Source organism: Lepidochelys olivacea (assembly GCF_965140295.1).
Source record: "Lepidochelys olivacea isolate rLepOli2 genome assembly, chromosome: 1".
Classification (NCBI taxonomy): Eukaryota; Metazoa; Chordata; order Testudines; family Cheloniidae; genus Lepidochelys; species Lepidochelys olivacea.
In genome coordinates this window covers 188,687,992-188,712,540 of record NC_140411.1, presented here as the reverse complement: position 1 = coordinate 188,712,540, position 24,549 = coordinate 188,687,992, and the positions used below count along the sequence as shown (strand labels likewise).

The 24,549-nt window shown below is 45.4% G+C and overlaps 1 protein-coding gene across 1 annotated transcript; it reads left to right on the top strand.

The window, feature by feature from the left end:
• Positions 1 to 322: 322 nt before the first annotated feature.
• Positions 323 to 16,196, top strand: GPA33 (glycoprotein A33). The gene is made up of 7 exons (XM_084624625.1): positions 323 to 646; positions 7,370 to 7,521; positions 8,101 to 8,308; positions 8,844 to 9,002; positions 13,399 to 13,512; positions 14,045 to 14,168; positions 14,925 to 16,196. The coding sequence occupies exons 1-7, from the start codon at positions 604 to 606 to the stop codon at positions 15,061 to 15,063; spliced, it is 939 nt and encodes a 312-aa protein (XP_084480751.1). The 5' UTR covers positions 323 to 603; the 3' UTR covers positions 15,064 to 16,196.
• Positions 16,197 to 24,549: the final 8,353 nt, after the last annotated feature.

The following is a 24,549-nucleotide window of genomic DNA, read 5'->3' as shown; positions in this document are numbered from 1 at the left end:
TGAAATTAATAGAGTATAGTAAATTTAGGCCTGAACATATCTGCCATAATTTTAAATGTAAATAATTTATTTTTGAAAATAAATATGTATTTAATTTAAATGAAAAGTATTTGATTTAAATAAAAGTCTAATGTAAATTAAAAATTAATACAATAAAAAGGGTTTTTTAAAAATTAATCCATTTTTATCTGCCATGGTTATTTGTCACTGTACAGATAGCTCTTACTGCTCTCTTGTGTGCACTTTTACCTGGCCCTTTGGATTAACTCGTCATTTCCTTTGTGTACCTATCAATCAGCAGAGACCAGGAAAGGTGGTTTATTTACCTGAGAGGGTGGGACAAGTTCATAACATACAGCAGCTTCCCTCAGGCAGAGAACAGCAAGAGATTTCTATCTCTAGTAGTGAATTATTTTGTCAATCTAGCTGAAGGGGGTGGGGAAGAAGGGCAGAGTGAGAAAGAGCAAGTGAAAAAGGATTGGGGAAGTGAGTCCAAACTACAACCGTGAGGCTTCCCTGTTTGCCTTACCCCATTAATTAAAATAATTCAGCTACCGAGCAATCCTAAAGGGAAATATTCTGTACGGAGGATAAGAAGAGACCATGAGAGCTATGAAGGGATCTCAGCTGTTCATTTTGAGTGTGGGTGAGTACTGTTTTGGTTGTGTTCTACAGGGAATGGGTGGAGACTGGAGAGAGGTGAATGTTACACAGGCAAATATCCCAGCCATTTCTGTGTGTCAATGTCCTTTGTTTAGTACAAATCTTAGCCTGTTTATGATCTGGCAGGTACAGTGATAATGCCTCCATACTACAGTGTTGAGACTCACAGGCAACTCCAGAAGTCTCTCTACAATTTCAGGGACAGAAAGAGAATGGAGTTTTGTATCATGATGGCAAAGATTTTTAAAACCAATTTAAAATGATTTCCATAGATATTGTATATCCTTTGTCCCTAGAATTCAAAGGGGGAAAGTCCTTAGCTTCTACTCTCTACACTGTATGTTTCGAACCCAAGGTACAGATCTGCCAACATCTATAAATTAAACTGCTTTCCTTGCTTTTAACTCCAAGAGCCTTGGCCCAACTCTCTGATCCTCTGCCTTCTCATTTCCCCCTGTATAGCCCCCTGCCAATGACACCAGTCTTGACCTGCCTTTGTTTCCTCACACAAATATCTCTGTGCCTTTTTTCCATGCCAGCCTAGGCATAGAACACTCTCTACCACTCACCTAGATGCCACCCCTGCCTTACTTAAACCCCTCTGAAAAATCTCACTTCTTCCGGGAAGTCTGAGAGATGGGAATTTGTATTTAATACTGTACAGTGGAATTACAAAAACTGTATTCCTCAAGAAGTGGGCACAGACTGAATCACTGGCTGATCTTATTGATATAACCTGTTTTACCCCACCCCAGACTATTCCCTTTCTATTTGTTCTCCCCCTCACCTCTTATGTCATGGGTGATTCTAAAGACCTAAAGCTGTTTGGAGCAGGAACTTTGTCTCTCTCTTTAGTGACACACCTTGCACCCTTTGCCAGGGGTGAAATGATAAACAGGTTGTTCGCAGTGTAGTTGTAGACCTGTTGGTCCCAGGAAATTAGAGAGACAATGTGGATAAGGAATATCTTTTACTGGGCCAACTTCTGTTGGTGAAAGAGACAGGTTTTTGAACTTACATGGAACTCTTCTTCGGGTCTTCTTCAGGCCAGACCCGAAGAAGAGCTCTGTGTATGAGTTTCTTTCACCAAGAGAAGTTGGTCCAGTAACGATATTGCTTCACCCACCTGTCTCTCTAATAATAAACAGGGCCATTTGGGCTGAGTATAGGCCATACCTTCTAACACCATTATTAAAACAGTGGAGTGGGAGAGATTTTGGAAGAGGTTGTTGAAGCCAAGAAAGGTGCAGCAGAACCAAGAGAGGACTCAGGCCCATGCACAGTAGTATAGACAGTCTCTAAAGAAAACGCTAGGTCCAAACTTTGGGAGCGTTCAGTTCAAATTTTGCAAGATGGGCTCATCTCTGGCACTTTATTTTTTATTATTTATTTGTACTGCAGTAGCACTTAAGAGGCCAAGGCTCCACTGTGCCTCCATCTCTCTTCACTATACAAACAAATAACAAAGAGACAATTCCTGCCCCAGGGAGTTTGCAATCTGAATAAAGATAATAGACAATCTAAGTAAAGATAATGGGTGGATACTGCATACAGACAGGGGTGAGGGATAGCCCAAGGAAATTGTCATGTATGAAAATAGTGTATTTACACTGAATAGAGTTCTGAGGTACAGGTGTATTTCTTATCTGCCAGCTCATTCTATTTCAAGGTGATATGAGAAGTGTTTTCTTTGCAATTATGTAAACTTTGGTTGGATTTATGCAGCTAGAGTAGCTTCACATTTTGTCCTATTTGTTAGTTCCATTTGATGTGAGATGTTTGAAAGAGATCATCACACAGGGGGGTATGGACGGTTGGGGGGAGGGAGGGAATTTTGTTTCTGCTGGGCTGGGAGTTACTTTTGTAGATGGGTCTACATGAATGTTTCCAAGGGTTGTTAGTAAAAAAAAATGTACAGTGGCTGGAGTGCTAGACAAGTGCTCAGTAAGGAAACAAAGGAACATTGTCACCCTTCTACTCAGATTTTCTTTGCAAAAATGTTCTTAACCCTGTCACTCATGACACCTGAGGTGATTAAAACAGAAAGAACTTTTATAATTTAGTTAGTTTTTCACCCTTTGTTCTGTTTCTATGCCATTTACCATTAATTCAATGTTGTCAGTAGAAGTAAACAAGTCACTTTTATTTTCTGGTATTTCTGCTGCATTCCCAGTACTGCCAGGCGGGGGGAAGAAGGGGGTACCTTGGAGGGGAGGAGAGGTCTTTTCAGTGATTTCTTTAAAAAATTGATAAACAGCATTTCTATGTCAGAACAAAATCTAAATCTAGGGTTTAAAGCCTGTTGACAATGTCTCTTTATCAATATTATATGCTATTTCCCCCCTGAGTTTGATTGGATTTTAAGGCCCTTCTCCCTTCAGTTGGATTTAAAAGGGGTTCAGTTCCCCCTCCAAAAAAATTGATTTTGGACATGCCACCAGTTTTTAACTAGCTAAGCTGTTTGGTGACAAAAAGCATCTCCCAGCCCTGCACCACTGCTGAACAGACTACCCCATTGAAAGCGCTGGTGACTCGAGGGGGAAGGAAACACCGTTAGTGGTATCACTGGATGTAACTAAACAGAGATTCAGAGAACCAGAAGGATATGTAGTGGGGAGTCTTTTATTCTCCAGTGAAAAGCTGGATTACGAGCCAGTCAAACAATCAGACTAAAGATGTAGGAAATAAGTGAGAGGGCACCAAAGAGCTCAGCCCTTTGCATGGCAGTGCCAGGCAAATTAGAACAATCCTTCACAGTGACATCCAGCTCTCCTATTACTGGCTGCTTCTGCTACATGTGGGGTTTGGTTTGGCACTTTTGCAACTCTGAACTGATAGTGTTTTTGAAAAGAATAAAAACCTGCAGTAAATGAGAGGTTTGGCATTGGCTGGACTCTGAGGAATAGCTGTGAGTGCATGGGGTTGGGCTGTCACTCTCTCTCTCTCTCTCTGTGGGTTGGGTGAATGATCTATTGGTGAGCCCTAGCCGGGTGGAACCAGTTTCTGAGGAGTGACAATGGAGTAAGAATAACCTGTTCTACCAGAAACCATTGGGGGCACTGCAGGTGCTTCCTGGGAGAGTCAAGATACTGCTCATGCTTCTGGAGTGGAGGGATGGACTCTGCCTACCCACACAAAGCAAGCCAATGGCTTTCTGTGTGTGTATGTGTGAGGGGTGAAAGGTGGAAAGGATGGGCAGAGCCAGCTCTGGCGTCATGTACACAGTGCTGTTATCTTAGGTGCCCTATAGCAGCTAACGTGCGGGTGGTAGCTGCAATAAAGTAATAATAAAAATACTTTGCCCTACTAGATCACCTTCCTTCTGAGGCTCTCAGAGCACTTCAAAGCTATGAACAAATGAATCCCGCTGTGTGGGAAGGGAGCATCACCCCCATTTTACAGATGGCGACACAGGCATAGAAATGCTCAGTGACTTACCCAAATTCGCACAAGAAGTCAGTGACAGAGGGGACAGAGCCTGGGAGTCCTGATTGTCCTCACTATTTATTCTGGTTTTATTAGGGAGGTGATGAAAGGGGTGAGAAGAGCAGGAGCAGAGAGGAGGGATCCTTACACTTCTTGTAAATATATGTCAGGCTGGTTCGGAAGGTGCTGAGTAGGGGGGTGCCTGCCAGGCAGCAGGAGAAGGTGCTTGCAAGGCAGGGGTGACCCAGTGTCAAACTCTCCACTGCAGTGAGCCTTAGGGAGAGAGGACACACTGGGACTCCAGTCACACAGGCCATTTCATAGGGAAGGTCCGAGTCTAGAGGGATGGTTTCTTCAGAAGAAGGTCTGTCAGGAGTGAGTGACAGAGAGGAGGGTGTGAGCTGAATCAAAGAGGAGAGCTATGTACAGTCAAAGGCGGAGTCCATTAGACAGGGCTTTCCCAGACTTTGCCATTGCTGCTGCCTCTCAGAGAGGAAATGAGCTATTCCTGTCTATCCACACCATGTCCATGTATCCTGCAGGTCTTTACCTAACTCATCATAACTGGTCCCGGCCTTACTTTCCTCGTGACATCCCTGCACTTAGGGCAGGCAGGTGTGGCCTTTCTTCACCTTTGGGAGCACGTGTTAACCCTCTACTCACCAACCCCTGGATGGAGTCTATACAGCTCATCACAAGGAGAAATTTGCCTTGCCGTCTCTCTATCCCATGCATTAAATTCACTCATGGTACTAATCTGAAGGTCTGACATAAGTAGCAGGGATGTGACTCAGCCCTAATCTGCACTTAAAATACAGATCAACCTATCTATGTTGCTGAGGGGTGTGAAAAATTCACACCCCTACGTGCTGTAGTTAATCTGACCTAATCCCCAGGGAGGATGGAGCTAAACTGATGGAAGACCTAGTTTATCACCACTCAGCGACGTGGATTACCTACATTGATGCAAAAACCCCTTCTGTCACTGTAGGAAGCATCTACACTATGGTGCTACAGTGGCACAGCTGTAGCATTGCAGCTGTGCCGTTGCAGAGCCCATAGTGTAGTCATGGTCTGAGACAGGACCCAGAGCTGGCTCTCCTGCACTGCATCTCAACCACCAACTCCCCTCCCCCCTCACCACGTGACCACCCTGGCACTTTGGGATGGCACAGCTCTTCACTATCCTCCCCCCTCCCCATATGCTCTGCGACAGCACAGCCCTTCCCTAGCCTCTGGCACTGTCCCTTTTCATCCTGTTCCTGAAGGGAGCCTGCCTCTACGCTGGGAGTGCCTCTGCCCCTCCTGCACGCTAAGGTGAGGTAGTCAGATTCGGGTTTCGATCTCATTCCTTCTCTCCTCTAATGACTCAGCGGTGCCATGAAAAAAACAACAACCCAGAACTATGCAGAACAAAGCAGGTGTTTTAAAACACAGCTTCCTGGGGACACAAAGGTCATGGAGAACTGAGTGTAAAACAGAACGAGGCCTCCATATCCAAGACCCCTGCATTGTGCTCTGGAGAGAGCTCGGTTTTGACCAGAGTGGCATGGTTTTGAGCTCAGCAGACACAGCATTACAAAAAACCCATCATGTGGCTGCTTCACCAAACCACAGGAAAGGCCCCTCCCTTCTGCAACCTTCAGCTACCCTCCCCCCCACCCCCATTAAAGTCTGAAGTAAGTATTTCAGTACAGGAGGATGGCCACTGTTCCCCCACCCATCTCCTCAGGCAGCTGGCCTGTTGCTGGGTCTGCACTCCCTCTCTCGTGTCTGACCCCCACTACTATTCAAGGGTTTCCCCTGTGCGGGGCATCATAGTGCATGTCACGAGTCTGGTAACCCCAGGGGACATGAGATCTTTCCCTGTGGTTTTTTCAGGAGAAGAAGGAATGATCTGATATGCACTGAGGCTTCCCCTGTAAGCATAGCATGAAGTCACTCCACAGCAGCCCCTGGGTAAAAGGGAGTAGCTGTGTGACCCAGTCAAGATGATGCTGAGCCCCACCACCATATCCCATGTAGGGATCTGCTGGTGCTTCTGTAAGGGAGCTAAGGTTCATGATTATAGTGACTGGGGAGGTGGTGGTGGGTGGATGTGAATAAGGACTTTTTTTTTTTTTTTTTTGCACCTGGAAAAGGGGTTTCCATGTCAGGGCTTGGACTGGTTCTCATTTACCCAAACCTGCTCTCCCCTCCCTACAATAAGCACAATTGAACATTACTGCTGCTTGTTTAAGCATTGCACTAACAGGGAAAGTCGAGTCTGGTGGGGGACTGAGGGGAAGGGAGGACATGGGGAAACAGCTCTGACTGCAAATCAAGCTCCTGCTCTGATATCCTGGAGCAGATTCTCTAGCCTCAAACTGCTCATCTTACCTATCACAGATTCTCCATACTGGGTAACTCCAAGGAATGCACAACCAGTTGCTTATACCATGGGATATCCATACTTCAGCTAATTGAACTAACCCCTGGGGAAATAGTACGCCTAGGGATCCACCCCCTGGGATTTCCAGGGAAATCCTGTGGGATTATCTAAACCAACCACTGGGGAATGAGAGCCTGAGGTCTGATAAACTGATGATGTGGAACCCACTCTGGGAATTAACCCAGACACAAAACTGGGTTTAAGGGGAGTTAAGGTTGCTATCAGTAACTTCAGAGGGGGAAATATCACAGAACATGGTCTTTGTCCCCAAAACTAACACACAGACCCCCCAAATTCACGGCTAAGGTTCAGTTTACAAGGAATGCAAACACAACAAGGTCCGGAAATGCAAAGGTAAGGCAGCCAAACAACAGCAACTCTGGACCAGCTCCTCCAGAACACCAGCCAGCCACTTTCCCTTTGTCTGATAGTTTCCCCATGGCACAGCCACTTGTGGGTCTGGGATTTGTTTTTGCAGTAGTACTAGCTTTGGAGACTTGGACTTGGGTCAGGTCATTGAGGACTGCTGCTTGGGAGAAGACCTTGTCCACAGAAGGACTCTTCAGAAGAGAAGGTGCAGAAATAAGACCCAGCCTCTGGAGCACGATTCATTATATTGATTGACAGTTGCCTGTGTTCTCCGTTCTGTGCGGACAGAGAGGAAGACACACACTCTACCCATTCTCAAGCAGACAGAGACGGTACAGTGCAGACTTATATGATACCCAGTCATGGTAGGGCCCAATGTACCCTGGTTGAGTGCAGGTCTCGTCCTTAGTACCAAGAGAAGCATTTCTCTGATGAGGGAGATTGACCATATTTGTTTGTTTTTTGTGTCTCTCTCTCTAGTTCTGGTGACTGCCCAGGCACTCACAGTGAACACACGTGTCAAGGAAGTAAAGGTAGCACAAGGAACTAACGCCACCCTCCCATGTGAATTCCAGACCTCTGCTGCCACCAGCAACGCAGACTTCGCTGCCTGGAGCAAAATATCTCCGTTGGTAAATCACAAGATGCATGCGAGCATATTGGGGATGATGGAAATGCAGATATCAAAGGGCCTCAGACCTCTTTTTGATCTGTGGTGGAGGGTGAAGAGGCCTTCTGGGCTCTTTTTGTCAAGAGACCAGGGGTTGAGTTCTTGGTTGTCATCCTGACTCTGCCACAGACACTCATTGTGTGACCACAGGCAAGCAAATGGGCCTCCATGGTCCTCCCAGACTGCTGAAGGATTGTGGGGAAGGAGCAGGAAGGGATCTTTGTAGCCTCGGGGTGGGGGGGAGGGATGGATTTAAGTGGCCTTCAGGGAACTATGGGACTCTTTTTTGTCCCAGTATGTTGACGGGGGGGGGGAGGGGTGAAGAGGCCCCTGCAGGATATGGGGATGAAAGTCTCCAGGCATTCTCCTTGGCCTCTGGGGCACAGGATATGAGGGTATCTTTAGGAAACTAGGGAAAGGTAGGCCATCTGCTTCTTTCCAGTTCCTGCTCCTCTTAGAATGTGCCAGTCTATAGTGTTAGCTTGAGGACACACATAGCAGAAAATAAGTTTGCTGTTTGGTGTCTCCTTCTCTATTACAGGAAGATGCTGTCACAAGGTATTTTGATGGCTTTGCGCACTATGGCCAGGGTTACGAAGGCCGTTTGCAATTCCATGGCACTGAAGTCACAGATGTCAGCATCACCCTCCAGGGGGTGACCATGGCAGACAATGGAACTTACAGATGCACTGTCCAAGTGCGCGCAGATCTCCCCCATGCCTCTGCAGAGATAGATCTTTTGGTCCTTGGTAAGCCACTCTACACCCTGAGATAGTACAGATCCAATGCCGCAGCTCAGTGACAGACAGCACTATGCAACAAGCAGGAAGTGATGTTGGTGGGAGTACTCTACCCCCTCAGTTAGCACTGATCCAATACTCCACAGCAATAAGAGAGAGAGCCAATGCCAGATATTTCAGAAGAAAGCATACGCCATCCCCATCATGCACATCACTATACTATGCTGTACACCAAGGATAGGTTATCCTTTGATGATGGTGGAGGGGAAGTAACATATAAGTCCAAACATCTTATGATTAACTCCTGAACTTGGGTGGATGTGGGAGGGAAGGACAAAGGGTAACAAAGCAGTGGGAGAGGCCAGAATTTGTTCTAATTATTGTAAAAAAATGGTATAAGAGAGACCAGTTTCGGCCTGGGAGGAAAAAACACAGCTGCAGAAGATGGATTGCAGGGATGTATAGAAAGAAATCTCAGCAGACCTCTCTGTATAACTGTGCCACACTGCATCTGCTTAGGCCATTCTCCCTTCTTTGCCTCTAGTGGCTCCATCCAAGCCGGAGTGTAAAGTCATAGGGACACCAGAATACGGACGGACCATCAACCTGACCTGCAATTCTCAACAGGGGTCTCCAAAACCTGAGTATACCTGGCAAAGCTTCAGCGTACTGAACCAGCCCCGACCACTGGTGTCAGCATCAGGTATGTGAGATGCAAGGAGGCCAGGCCATGGTACTTGCTGCAGTTTGGGAGTAGAAACATTTTGGATTGAGGATTCACAGTGCTTTTAGGCCTTCTGAGCAGGTCCTTTAAAAAAACAGGACTTTAAAAGGTTATCCTCCAAGGGTGAGACGTACCTGTGAGTATCTGGGTGGCTGTCTGGAGCAGCGACGGGCAGTGATGCTTTCACCTCTTGGTCACCGATTCAAGCCCAGCCGAGAGCCAACCAAAGTAATTATTTCCTAATGACCATTTGTAACCAGCAAAGTATTTCACACAGTCCCCGCCGCCCACAGCAATTTCTCTTAGTGGACCCGTCTATACCCTGCCACAATTGACACTAATCAGCCCCCTTATTGATGCTTACAGGAGTGAGGCTAAGGAACAAACTGGCCATGTTTCAGAGTAGCAGCCGTGTTAGTCTGTATTCACAAAAAGAAAAGGAGTACTTGTGGCATCTTAGAGACTAACAAATTTATTTGAGCATAAGCTTTCGTGAACTACAGCTCACTTCAGTGGATGCATCCACAGAGGCCGAACTTTTCCACTCCGAGAGGTAACCGCCCAGCTCAGGGCTGAGAGCGGGTGGGATGGAGGCTGTCAGGACAGTAACTGTCACTAGCACGATAGTCACTTTATTTTAAAATAGTGTCAGAACAAAAGGAGTGATTAAGCTCCTGAGAAGTGGGAGCAGGGAGGGATGTCTCTAAAGGAGATGGGGGTGCAGTAGTCTCTCACATGCAGTCAATCAGCAAGAGATAGCAGTGTATAACAGGCCCTTAGGCGTTATTGCCAGAAGCTGCCGTGTGTTTCTTGACCAGCTCCACAATGTAGAGTGGTTCTGTGTTTCAACCTGCCAGTCGTGGTTTCAGATCCAGTGCCGTGGTGTGGGTAAACAGATGAGCTGAATATGATCCTAGCTAGGTAGGGCACTCACATTTTACTCTCTGAAAATTGCTTGAGCTACCAAGGAGAAACTCCACATGAAATCTCTTGATTTCAGAGTAACAGCCGTGTTAGTCTGTATTCGCAAAATCGATGAAGTGAGCTGTAGCTCACGAAAGCTTATGCTCAAATAAATTGGTTAGTCTCTAAGGTGCCACAAGTACTCCTTTTCTTTTTATGAAATCTCTTGTTCACTTGGCTGGCCACTGGGTGGTGCCCCTGCCTCAGAGATGGCAGCTTTTGTCTTCGCTACCACAATGTATTTTCTTAAAGAGATCAGACCACTCTGAACTTTTCTGCCTGCCTTATTCTCCTCCCCAGGGGCAGGAGTTTGTTCTAGTCTCCTTGCATTTGGTACTAATTTTCAGGGAAATGCTGTCCATTAAGGGTGCAGATGGAATTTCTCCCTCTGGGATTTAGGGCTGATGCTGGGAGGCTATAAAAGGAGTAGGGCTGTCAGGGTAGCCGCAGCCCTGAGCTGCTGGAATGTGTGTGTTGGGGTAATGCTGCAGGGTATGTGGAATTTCTTTGGAATCCATCCATTCTCACAATGGTGGGACACTTCCTGTTTTTCTTATCTGCCCTACATCTTTCCAACTTGGCTCATAGGGCAGGCTATTTATTTACAGATGTTTAAATTTTCCCAGGAATTTATCAGTGTTTATTACAAAAAATTAAAAACAGGTAAAATCAGTGCAGTAAAATTAAGTTCAGTTTTCCGGGTAAATATTGGGGTAAACCTGACTCTCTGTTCCTGGTTTGTTTGTCTGAACCTTTCAAGAAACAATTATGTTCTAAAACTCAGATTCTTATTAATTGTACATTTTAGTATGTTAGAAAATGGTGAATGTTATATTCCACTGTAATTTATTAATTAACTTTTTGTTCATGATTTGTGTCAAGCTGCATTAGGATTGAAACTGGAATTTATTTAAATGCACAACTGCATATAAAATGTATTTTTATTGAACAAAACAAGCTCTTAATAAAGTACATGATCTACTGTGCCACATTTATAAAACTTTATCTCAAAAGCTAAGATGTTTTCCTACAATTCTTTCTTTAAATAGAAAAGTAGCCTTTAAAAAAAACTTTTTAAACAAAATCCAAATTAAAAAAATACATTTTTAAAAAAGTTAAAAAAAATAGATTTTTATCTGCTCTGACACTAGTGCTTGGGTTATGGCTCTTCTCTGGAAGGAGAAATGGCAGGTAAGCAAGCAGTGATCTCTCCTTTTAGAGCAGAAAGCTGAGTCCAGGGAGTTCTGGCACTTTTAAAATTGTGTGAAATTTTTTTGGTAAAAAACAAATAATGGATTTTGTAAAACCCACAAATATTTAGGTTAAAAAAGATTGGTAAAAACTGGAAATGAAGGGCCTTACTCATAGGACATTTATTCTCTACTCTATTCATTTTGGGGGTTACAAAGCAGCACTGCACTATAGCGTTGAAAGCTGTAAACATTGTGATGCCAAAAAAATGACAGCCTAGACAGGGACACTGAGAAAAGGGCCCGGGAGAAAACTAAGTCATCACTGATAAAGTTTGGAGATGACACAAAAGTTGGACAGGAGAGGTAAATAATGAAGAAGACAGGTCACTAATTCAGAGTGATCTGGATCATTTGGTAAACTGGGTGCAAGCAAACAATATGAATTTTAATATGGCTAACTGTAAACAGATACATTTAGGAACAAAGAATGTGAGTCAGACTTGCAGGATGAGGGACTCTATCCTGTGAAGCAGGGACTCAAAAAACTTTGGGGTTTGTGGTGGATAATCAGCTAAACATGAGCTCCCAGTATGCTGCTAGGGCCCAAAGGGCTAATGAGATCCTTAAATGCATAAACAGCAAATCTCAGGTAGGAGTGGAGAGGTTATTTTGCTCTATTTCCCACTGGTGTGACTGCTGCTGGAATACTGTGTCCAATTCTGGTGCCCTCAATTCAAGAGGGATGTTGATAAACTGGAAAGGGTTCAGAGACAAGTCACGAGAATGATTAAAGGATTAGAAAACATGCCTTATAGTGATTGAGCTCTTTGAATTCCACTGAATGCATCCGATGAAGTGAGCTGTAGCTCACGAAAGCTTATGCTCAAATAAATTGGTTAGTCTTTAAGGGGCCACAAGTCCTCCTTTTCTTTTTGTGAATACAGACTAACAGGGATGCTACTCTGAAACCTGAGCTCTTTGAGTCTATCTATTTAGCTTAACAAAGAGAAGGTTAAGGGGTGACTTGGTTACAGTCTGTAAGTACCTACATGGGGAAAAAATATTTAATAATGGGCTCTTCAGTCTAGCAAAGAAAGATATAACATGATCCAAAAGCTGGAAGTTGAAGCTAGATAAAAATACATCTTATTTCCAGTCTGAACATAACGCTTAGAATAATTAACCATTGGAATAATTTACCAAGGGTCATGGTGGATTCTTCATCACTGATAATTTTTAAATTAAGACTGGATGTTTTTCTGTAAGATCTGCTCTAGGAATTATGTTGGGGAAGTTCTCTGGCCTGTGTCACACAGGAGATCAGAGTAAATGGTCCCTTCTGGCCCTAGAATCTATGGCTCTGTGAAAAGAACATGTATGTGAGAGAGCTGTGGTGCCAGATGATGTGCTTAAATATAGTTACCAAGCTCACTTTAAAAACAGATGGTTGACAGGGACCATCAGAGAAAAAAACGGAGTTGCCATTTAGGTGTAAAAAGGGAAACAACCTGAATAAAACTAAGTTTATACAGAGGAAATGATAAGCTCTAATTCATAGTACTGAGCCCCACCAGCTCAAGGGAGATGTGCAGCCTCATAGCACACCCTGCCAAATACATGATTTCTCCCCACGGATTGTTTATACAGCCTGATCTACCTTTGCCTTACTCTACCAGGCCATCGTTCCCCACTAGCTCCCTTTACTGGCAAATAGTTATGGCATTGTGACATCCTGAAAGCTGGTGGGTTGAAAAACTGTTACAAGACTAGTGTGTTAGCTCTTCAAACGGCCATTTCTCTGAGCCAGCTGCTCTCAGCTGCCATACTCCTCCTGACAGTGATAACTTTTGTGACAAAGCATACAAGGCTGCTGGCCATGTATAAAAGAGCAAGACAAACCTTTGCTGAACATTCATTTGCCCACAGCCCCACCTACAATTGCAGGGCTGAAAACAGCTGAACATTAAATGTATTGCCAGTAGCCAAAGGCACGTTTCTATTTAGCCTTCCTTATGTTTCTCACTAAGAACCATGTGGAGGCCAAACTAATTTCACACAAGTCATAAAACCAGTCAAAAACTGTAACAACTTTTGGTCATTCCCAACTTGGGCGGGATTTGAAGGGGCAATTTAGATGTGAAGGGCTCCTTTCCCCAGTCCCTTCCTTGACCTAATCCTCTACAAATTCTTTTATATTTTGGGTTTGTGTTTTGCACCAGGACAACAGGTAACTCTGAAGAACATCTCTGCAGACACCTCCGGCTTTTACATTTGCACTGCCACTAACAGCGTTGGACAGGAGTTCTGCAACATGACAGTCTCCATTGTACCTCGTAAGATGCTACTGGCTGCTTGGGTGGGTGGGGCAATGGGGAGGGGGGAAATGTATTCACAGACTAAATGTAGGCAAGGGACTGAAGATGAGTGTACCCCTACCTCTCCAAGAACAGCCCTGTTTCATATCTCCAAAACGAATTCCACTGCCCTGCTTGAAGTGCTCACATTTAGACTTGTCTGTAATAGCGAATAATACTAAGGCTGTATCTAATTAGATATGGGCCTGAGACACAAAGTTAAGATCTGAACTTGATCAGAGTATGGGGGTGTGGTCTGTCTCCATCTCTGTTGAATCAATCACTCCCGTGGACCTGTCCCTGCTACCCATTGGTTCAGTGCAGAGTCAATAACAGTTGCTACAAGTAAAAGGATGTCCAGATCCACCATTAAGTGTCTGGGACCCCCAGAAGGGTGGTGGGGTTTGGTCTCCGATGGGTGTGAATCTGACCTGATTTGAAGTCATTCTTAATGCATGCAGGTTTGTTTTGTCAACCCTACTGTGACTGTGTTTGGTCTTTCCCTCCATAGCATCCATGAACATTGCCCTCTATGCTGGAGTCATTGGTGGTGTAGTTGCTGCAATCATTGTAATTGGGATTTTGGCCTACTGCTGCTGCTGCCGGGGCAGCAAGGACACGGACTACGAGATGACGTGAGTGCCTTTCCCCAGAAGAGTAGGTGGGCTATGTGAGGGACTCTGTGAGAGGTAGAATGTGCTCTCATCTTCTCTCTGCAGCATCGATGCACGACAGCTGGTGGAGAGAGACAATGAGGTGGAAAATTAGCTGACGATGCATAGGTTTTATTGATTGCAAAGGTGAACGACTTAACCCAGGAGAGAAGAAGGCATTGTGCAGTCCCATCTTTGCCACTGCAGTTTGCCTCTTAGTTCTCCTTTACCATACTGGGTCTGCTCTTATGGGCTCCTTTGTGATCGTTGGTGCATGATGTCCCTTAAGCACCATACAGGGTGCAGGACTGAGCTAACAAGCCCAAGGAACCAATCAGGAAGCACCTGTGGGTATCTGAAGTTCAGATCCGTTACCTCATTTCTGCCCAGCCTCTGCAATTTCTGTTCTTGGGGGTCTGAGTCACCCTAGCCGCTCATACTCTTCAATCCAAAAAATGAGGAAAGGGTCACTGCTCCTGTAGGGAGTGCTGTGGAGAGCTCACAGATACTCCAGTCTTTGCCTCTCTAAACAAGTGCTGTAGGAAATGGGAGAAGGCCGTTCACAGCTACTCCAGCCCCAGCAAGAAGGAGTGTGGGCCAGTGGTTCTCAAACTGAAGTCCAGAGAACATTCCCAGGTGACCTGTGGAGCCACCTCTGTCCCAGCGGTGTAAAATATTCAGAATGTAAGTTAATTAAAACCAGCTAACATATCTATCTATCTCTGGATAATGTTTTAGTGAGCCAGAAGAGAGTGAGAAGGAGCCCGTCAGGATTCGGGGACCAGCTGAAGAAGAGATGGAGGAGGAGGAGGAGGAATATCGGACAAGAGGCAGGCCACAGATGCCACCCACCAACACACCCCGGCTAGATATTTGAGGCATAGTCACTCCCAGAATAGGAAAGGCAAGGAAGAGGGGACTGATTTAAGAAACACTGTTTACTCCCGACTGCTCTGATCTCTGGTGTAGCTTAGACTGTGAGCTTCCAGGGTCTGGAGTCCATTTCTCTAAATCCTCCTGGGAAGTGCCTAATGCACAGTAGGCACCACTCTAAATAAATAAGTAAATAAGACACTATGTAGAACCAAAACTTATTTCCCAGCACTAGAACCCCTGCTTCACCCACCGTAACCCACCTTTTTGCAGACAGGGCCGTGTCAGGTTTATTTGGGGAGCAAGGGGTAAATCCCCTCAATGCAAATTACTCTGTATCATTAGATCCATGGAAGATTTCAGCTTCATTAATTGGGGCTCACTGGGAAAGGGCAGACTGTTTAACTTGGGTACTCTGGTAAATGCCACAAGTTTCAGCCAATAGCATGCACTGTATTAGGCCACCGAGCACAGGCACAGTGGCATTACCCAGTATCGGATTGTTTTAACTTTAATTTGATTTTGAGAAGCAGGCTAGTTTAGAAAATGTCAGGTTTCTTCTTAAGCTTTCACTAAACGGGGCTTTTGTATATAATCAAAAATATGTAACAAAAATATAGAACATGATTGCAGCTGATCGCCAGGACCCTCCGCTGGGAACAGCTATTGCATTGGTACTAATGGGATGTCTAAAAACAGCAGAACTGACCATTTGATCTTACTTTTTGTACTTGCAAAGCTTTTTGGTACTGTATAGGCATTGTCTGCAGCAGCTGGACTCTAATCCATAATTGGCATCTGGGAGGTCTAACAGCCAATCCTTCACCACCTCACTCCATTTGCCTCTGCACAAAAGAGACCTGTTCCCTCCCAAAGGGATTCTAACGGTGCATTTTCATGTCCCATCCCAGAGTCCTCTATCCTCTACTTACTCCCCCACCCCAGCAACAGAAGGGGCAGACAGTGGACCGTCTTCCCTTCACACATGTAGTCATCAGGGGAAGGGAGAAAACATGGCAGTTAGTATCAGAGGGGTAGCCATGTTAGTCTGCATCCACAAAACCAACGAGGAGCCTGGTGGCACCTTAAAGGCTAACCGATTTATTTGGGCATAAGCTTTCGTGGGTAAAAAACCCACTTCTTCAGATGCATATGGGTTTTTTACCCACGAAAGCTTTTGCCCAAATAAATCGGTTAGTCTTTAAGGTGCCACTGGACTCCTCATTGTTAACATGGCAGTTGGATCTTTTCACAGAGAAGGCTAGAAGAAAAATATTCTAATTTTTATTCTAGTGCTGCTTGAAGGAAGTAAAGTACAGATCAATGCACTCAGCGTAGAGTATCAGTATCCCATACTATACTCAAAACTGTCACACATTCCCTCTCCCACCAGCAGGTTAGGGACTACCCTCAAACTGGCATTTGCAAGTCCCAAAAAGATAGCTCTTCATTTCCCCGTCACTGTTCTCCTGTCTCCTGCTTATGACACAAGTGACAGTCTCGTATTTTCCAAAAGGCTTTTACAATATTAATTTTTGTATTGAGCTAGTTAAATTCTGTTTTTAAAAAAATCTGATACAAATTTTTTGTTACTGATACAGTGTTATCCCTTTAATATTGTATTGTTCCTCTGCCTTCAGTGACTTTGCAGAACTCACAACAGCTGCTCAAGGAAACGTAGCCAAAGAGTAAAAGAACAATCATCTAAAAAATAAGAGAAGGCACATCAGAACAACACTGAAAGTCTCCCAATTTTTTCTAACATTTGAATATTGTACAGCATCTGGGTCCTAAATCATGTAAATCAGAATAGGGTCTTTCTTTTGACATTTATTTTATATCTGATACTCAGCAGAAATTTACAATTTACTCTTTGCAATTATTGGATCGTAAGTGTACCTACTACAGCGGTTTTCAAAATATGTACAAAACCACCTCCTTGCACTGAAGAAGTAAAAGTCTAACTCAGAAATGTACAGTTCAGATGCATGACAGCCAGAGACATCAGACATGGGCATAATGTAGGAAGGCTTCACTTAAAAGTGGGTTTTAAAGGAGAGAATTGCAGAAAGGGTGTTGCACACAGGAACTGGGAAACCATTCCAAGCACAAGGTGCATAAAAAGGCATGAAGCTGAGAAGAGATGCCAAAAGTGTTTTAGGATACAGAGGCATGTAGAAAGAAGAGGGGGCTTAAGAAGAAAGAGGAGCAGAACTATAGGTGAGGCAGAGTTACAAAGAACCTACAAGGTCAAGAGAAAGTATCTGAATTTGATGCAGTGAGACAGGAAGCCAATGAAGGAACTAAAGAAGGAAAACTACAGCAGTTGCATTTTTCATACAGTTACAGTAGTCAAACAATGACCAAAGCTCGCAGCAATGATTTAGCAGTAGAGGGCAGAATCTGAAGGCCACATTTTAGGGATATTGGGGGGAGGGGAGTAGCAACAGGATCTAGTGAGTATGGATGGAGCAAGGCACAAGCAAGGAGAGAAAAAGGAGTTGAAGGCAAAGCTGTGAGGCTGACGGACTGGCTGTAAGGGTTTGAACTGTTATATTAAACTGCAGTTTTCCTTTAAGTGAATTTGCCATTGTAATGTTTCTGTTCATGGGCAATAACTGTTTACAACTGCCTTTTCAACAATAAAGAATGCTGCAAATTATATAACCCGTCCCAGATTCCCATCCCAAAAGTGGACGGGAATCTGGGAGGCAGTGACCATGAGTTGGTTGAGTTCAGGATCCTGACACAGGGAAGAAAGGTAAGCAGCAGGATATGGACCCTGGACTTCAGGAAAACAGACTTCGACTCCCTCAGGGAACGGATGGCCAGGATCCCCTGGGGGACTAACATGAAGGGGAAAGGAGTCCAGGAGAGCTGGCTGTATTTCAAGGAATCCCTGTTGAGGTTACAGGGACAAACCATCCCGATGAGTCGAAAGAATAGTAAATATGGCAGGCAACCAGCTTGGCTTAATGGTGAAATCCTAGCGGATCTTAAACATAAAAAAGAAGCTTACAAGAAGTGGAAGGTTGGACAAATGACCAGGGAAGAGTATAAAAATATTGCTCGGGCATGTAGGAATGAAATCAGGAGGGCCAAATCGCACCTGGAGCTGCAGCTAGCAAGAGATGTCAAGAGTAACAAGAAGGATTTCTTAAGGTATATTGGCAACAAGAAGAAAGCCAAGGAAAGTGTGGGCCCCTTACTGAATGAGGGAGGCAACCTAGTGACAGAGGATGTGGAAAAAGCTAATGTGCTCAATGCTTTTTTTGCCTCTGTCTTCACTAACAAGGACAGCTCCCAGACTGCTGCGCTGGGCATCACAACATGGGGAGTAGATGGCCAGCCCTCTGTGGAGAAAGAGGTGGTTAGGGACTATTTAGAAAAGCTGGACGTGCACAAGTCCATGGGGCCGGACGAGTTGCATCCGAGAGTGCTAAAGGAATTGGCGGCTGTGATTGCAGAGCCATTGACCATTATCTTTGAAAACTCGTGGCGAACGGGGGAAGTCCGAGATGACTGGAAAAAGGCTAATGTAGTGCCAATCTTTAAAAAAGGGAAGAAGGAGGATCCTGGGAACTACAGGCCAGTCAGCCTCACCTCAGTCCCTGGAAAAATCATGGAGCAGGTCCTCAAGGAATCAATCCTGAAGCACTTACATGAGAGGAAAGTGATCAGGAACAGTCAGCATGGATTCACCAAGGGAAGGTCATGCCTGACTAATCTAATTGCCTTCTATGATGAGATTACTGGTTCTGTGGATGAAGGGAAAGCAGTGGATGTATTGTTTCTTGACTTTAGCAAAGCTTTTGACACGGTCTCCCACAGTATTCTTGTCAGCAAGTTAAAGATGTATGGGCTGGATGAATGCACTCTAAGGTGGGTAGAAAGTTGGCTAGATTGTCGGGCTCAACGGGTAGTGATCAATGGCTCCATGTCTAGTTGGCAGCTGGTGTCAAGTGGAGTGCCCCAGGGGTCGGTCCTGGGGCCGGTTTTGTTCAATATCTTCATAAATGATCTGGAGGATGGTGTGGATTGCACTCTCAGCAAATTTGCGGATGATACTAAACTGGGAGGAGTGGTAGATACGCTGGAGGGCAGGGATAGGATACAGAGGGACCTAGACAAATTGGAGGATTGGGCCGAAAAAAATGAGGTTCAATAAGGATAAGTGCAGGGTCCTGCACTTAGGATGGAAGAACCCAATGCACAGCTACAGACTAGGGACCGAATGGCTAGGCAGCAGTTCTGCGGAAAAGGACCTAGGGGTGACAGTGGACGAGAAGCTGGATATGAGTCAGCAGTGTGCCCTTGTTGCCAAGAAGGCCAATGGCATTTTGGGATGTATAAGTAGGGGCATAGCGAGCAGATCGAGGGACGTGATCGTTCCCCTCTATTCGACATTGGTGAGGCCTCATCTGGAGTACTGTGTCCAGTTTTGGACCCCACACTACAAGAAGGATGTGGATAAACCGGAGAGAGTCCAGAGAAGGGCAACAAAAATGATTAGGGGTCTGGAACACATGACTTATGAGGAGAGGCTGAGGGAACTGGGATTGTTTAGTCTGCAGAAGAGAAGAATGAGGGGGGATTTGATAGCTGCTTTCAACTACCTGAGAGGTGGTTCCAGAGAGGATGGTTCTAGACTGTCCTCAGTGGTAGAAGAGGACAGGACAAGGAGTAATGGTCTCAAGTTGCAGTGGGGGAGGTTTAGGTTGGATATTAGGAAAAACTTTTTCACTAGGAGGGTGGTGAAACACTGGAATGCGTTACTTAGGGAGGTGATAGAATCTCCTTCCTTAGAAGTTTTTAAGGTCAGGCTTGACAAAGCCCTGGCTGGGATGATTTAATTGGGATTGGCCCTGCTTTGAGCAGGTAGTTGGACTAGATGACCTCCTGAGGTCCCTTCCAACCCTGATATTCTATGATAACAAGCTACCTGTGTACTTTGGCATTGGCTCCTGAGAAAGAAAAGCGATCTGTCCCATTGCTGCTCCAGACCTCGTCACCACTCCATTTCCCTCAGACAGACTGTAGAAAAGCGCCCTCACCATTGGTGCGCCCCTTCCTGGCTAGGCAGGGCATCACAGACTCTCCGTGTCTAGTGCCCCCTGCCAACAGCCGTTCATGCCTATTGATGGTCCACTTCTTCTTGTAACTTGGCCCTCTACCAAAGTCACTTACATGTTCCCCACCTTCTGGGGTATCAATGTCCCAAATGGACAGTGTCCCAGGTGACACTAGACAGCCATATGACGTCTTCTGCCCCTTCAAGGATCCTCTTCCTCTCCGCTCTCTTGTCAGAGCACTTGCCCTACAGCTTCTTCCTGGAGTCTCTTCGGGTATGTCTACACAGCAAAGCAAAACCCACAGCTGGCCTGTGCCAGCCAACTTGGGCTCAGGCTGTGGGGCTGTTTCATTGCTGAGTAGAGTTCCAGGCTCAGGCTGGAGCCCAAGCTCTGGGACTCTCCCACTCCAAGACTCTCCGAATCCAAGTCAGCCAGCACAGGCCAGCTGCGGGCGTCTAGTTGCTGTGTAGACATATTAACCAACTCAAACGTGAAACAAATCACAACACAACAAAAACAACTTCTCCCCTGTACCCCCCCAAGCTTGAACTTTTAATCCATTCTGGGTCCTCCCCACTTCTCTGTTCTTTTGCAGAACACTGACTCAGAGGGTGTCTCCCTGGAATCTTACCCCTAGTCTGGATCCTCAACTCCAAGGTAATCTGCCTGGGAGTTGGCACTGTCTCAGTCCCACTTTTAGGAGTCTCCTTCAGCCCTGCTGTCCTCTACCATCAGGGACCATCCCAGGATGTAAACTCCCTTCCAAAACTTTTTTCACCGAGTGCTCTGCTCTCTCAGCTCTTTGTGCAAACCCCTCGCTCTCTCGGTTGGGTCCAATGATTATGAAAGTCCATCTGATCCCCAGCTGAGGAGGATCAGCTGGTACGGTAGCTGATTATCACAAGCAAGGCTGAACCTGACTCCCCTTAAAGGCCAGCCAACCTATCACATAGGTCCATTTGTCTCCCTGTGCTGAAGAGGGCCCTTCGGCTCTAGTGTGGACTCACTCATGCAGGTTCTGAACTGGAGAACTCAACAGAAGAGCAAGACAGTTGCCAGCAGTATATTTGTGGCTGCTTGGACACAAGGTAGTTTTAGCCTTTAAAATAGTTTAACTTTACTATATTTCTTTTCCCATGTTCTTGCTCTTAGCTTCTGCTCCGCACTAACAATGCTTTGCCTGAAGTGAGCAGAAACCAGCCACACAAGAAACTAACGTCACAGTTCTGAGATCATATTTTTAAGCAAGATTTCACAGAAGCAGCAATACTTGTTCAAGATGCTGAAAATAAATTCCATATTAGTTGCCAGATGACTAAGCAAAAAATGAATCACGAGTAAGGCTACGAGTCAGTCATGGAGGTCACGGATTCCATGATTTTATGAGACCTCCGCAACTTGATTTCGGTCAGGGACTGTGCAGCGCTTCAGCTCTAGCCCTGGGCAGCAGGGCTTTGGGCTCCAGCCCTGGGTGGCGGGACTCTGGACTTCCATGATTTATTGTTTATTGCCCACGTCCTCTCCAGGACTTTTAATAAAAATACAATACCTGTGCCAAAATCATAGCCTGAATCATGAGCAACTGTAACAGGACTAAATCTAGGACTGTGTCTGTTTACATTCAGTGACACTGTAATCTCAGTTTTACACTAGGAAATAAACCAAGGGATAGCACACTGCAGGCTCAGATAATCTAGGTTTATTATTCCTCACAATAAGTTTATTTATAGAACTAAGATTGTGGAATTACTTGTTTTTAGAGAGAGGCAGTATATATTTTCTCAACTGATTTGTTTCAAGCAAGCCAAAGCTCAACCAGCCAGAAATACCTTCAATTCAAATCCGTAGCTTCCTCCCCAGCTGCTCTGTGACTAAACATCCTCCTCCTGACATAAGTTAAGCTCCTAACTACTCATACTCTCAGGGGCTTTTTGGCTACGAAACACAGAACCCTGGGAACTGCATTATGCCCCCAATATACAGCACTTTTTAAAAAAGTAATAGTATTTTGGGAGGGGGAGGAGAAAAAGACACCATTCACTTCTTAATGGTGGTATATTACATCTGTAAACTCACTATCTTACTTAGTACTCATTGGCTACACCTACACTTGGAACTAGAAATGTTATTCCAAGTTTGCCCAGACATACTCTCACTAGCTCTCAAACTAGTGCTAAAAGTAGTAGTGTATCTGCAGTAGCACGAGCAACTGCGAGTGGCAGCATGGGCTAGCCGCCCCGTGTACATACCAACAGGGTCCAGGACGGCTAGCCACTGCCATTGCTGCCCCTGCCCGTGCTACTGGGGCTACACTACTCTTTTTAGCGGGCTAGCTCAATGAGAGTTGGCAGAAGTATGTTTATACGCGCTGGGAATCACAGCCCTAGCTCCATGCATAGACAAATAGCCATGGTCTCCCTTGGTGAGCCTCTCAATGAGGTAGGTAATGAATGAACGGGCCAGAATCTAGACTCCTCTTTAACCCCCAAAGGGTATATGGTACAACTTGTTCAGGACCCTCCGCTATGCCTGACTCACACACACCGGAAGATGCACACACGATTTTTCTGTGCAAGGTATAGGAAGAGCCAGCTTACAAATACTCAAGCCCCCACCAAACTGTTTCCCCATCTGCAGCAGTGCTACAATCTGCTGCTCAAATGGGACGAAGTGGAACAGAGACAGCAATGCTTCATTACTATGTGTGCGTTCCTTCACCAAGCACACTAAAACTAACGTAACGTTAACAACCTTCTCCTAACAGTACCCCAACTTTCAGCTGCAAGGCCATTTCTTGTGTCACCCAAGTAAAGTATATTCATGGTTAGAGGAGTTTGGGCCTCCCTCCTACAGTCCTGCCCAGCAGTCTCACTTGTTTGGGGGCGATGATGTGGTGGGCAGAGAAACTCTCATGGGGACTTAAAAGTAAGGCAGTTTTAAAAAGGACTTAGACATGACAGGGATTTTACTGCAAATTTCCCTGTGACATTTAAAATGAAAAAGTGTCCCTCATTCAAGCTGGTGCAGCTTGACAGATCTGCTCTCTCCCTTCCCATCCCTGTTGCTTCACGCAAATACATCAGAATCCTTACTTCGTTATTAGCCTGTGAAGAGAGCACGGGCTGCACACCACATGGCTATCTGCTAAACACACATTAGCAATCAGACCTGGGTAAACAAGTAAAATTAACTGCTACAGTGTTTAAGTTTTGGATAGCTCCCTTAGAGTATGTCTACACTGCAATTAAAAACCTGCAGCTGGCCCGTGCCAGCTGACTTAGGCTCCCAGGGCTTGGGCTGTGGGATGGTTTCATTGCAGTGTAGACATTTTGGCTCAGGCTGGAGCCTGAGCTCTGGGACCCTCCCACCTCACCCAGCCTGAGCACAGAAGTCTACACTGCAATGAAACCGCCCCACAGCCCAAGCCAGGCAAGCCAGCTAGCATGGGCCAGCCACAGGTGTCTAATTGCAGTGTAGACATACTTTTAAGAGACGGGAGTCCTGACTCTTCATCCTATGCTGTACCCACTGGAAAAATCACTGTCTCCCACAAACTACTGCAGGTCTTACTGTAGCCTCCTTTGGCATATTAACCCTCCTCTCCTATCCAGCCCTCTCCTTTCCTCTACTCAGTGCTGTAATTTTCTTCCCAGATGTGCCCTCCCCACTTGGGCCCAAGACTCAGACTGAAGATCATCAACAGGAAGTTGAGTCATATTAGGAGTACATGCCAGGAATCAAAAAGGGCTTTCCAGTGGTAGGCAGGACTTGTTCCTGGCAGAAGTCCTGTCCTGCTGCTGGAGACCCTCCCTGAAATCCAGCACCACACCGCAGATCTGTTTCGGAGGGGGTGTGTGGAATGGAGGGAGCCCTGAATGACCAAGTCCAGGGTGAGTGGTGGTCTCTTCAGAACTGGCCAGCTGCAGAAGGGTTAGCATTATTACTTCACAATGCTGGTTGCTATAGTAACAGCACTACTGTTCTATTTACTCATACATCTGTTCTAGGAAATAGACACTGCTGTACTATCTTCTGAGGAAGCTCAGAGTATGGTGATCAAACCACCAAAGCTAATTCAGGGTGCATCAGGACTAACACCACATGTGCATGTCCCCACATAAGGGAATTTGGAAGTAATCTCCCTGCCTACTTTTCACCTGTTCTGTGGGGGGCTGGAGAATCATTTGAAAGTGGTAATTACAGCAGCTTGCCAGAGTTTCAAAGATAGAACTAAGAAAAAGTGAGGGAACAGAGATAATATGGGGTTGGACTAATAATAGCATTCACTGCTTTTTTAGTTATATTAAGCTACTTTATTAAAAATTAGCAGCCTACTTCAGGATGGGTTTGGGCGGAGGGAGGGGAGACTATGCAGGGATCCAAGTCTAGATAATATCTTCATTCCTCTTTCATTCTCT

Bases quoted from the DNA above. Each gene is read 5' to 3' on its own strand.
- GPA33 (XM_084624625.1), top strand. From the start codon at position 604: ATGAGAGCTATGAAGGGATCTCAGCTGTTCATTTTGAGTGTGG. The intron at 7,522-8,100 runs GTAAATCACAAG...TCTCTATTACAG, and splicing joins GGAGCAAAATATCTCCGTTG to GAAGATGCTGTCACAAGGTA. The intron at 9,003-13,398 runs GTATGTGAGATG...GTTTTGCACCAG, and splicing joins ACCACTGGTGTCAGCATCAG to GACAACAGGTAACTCTGAAG.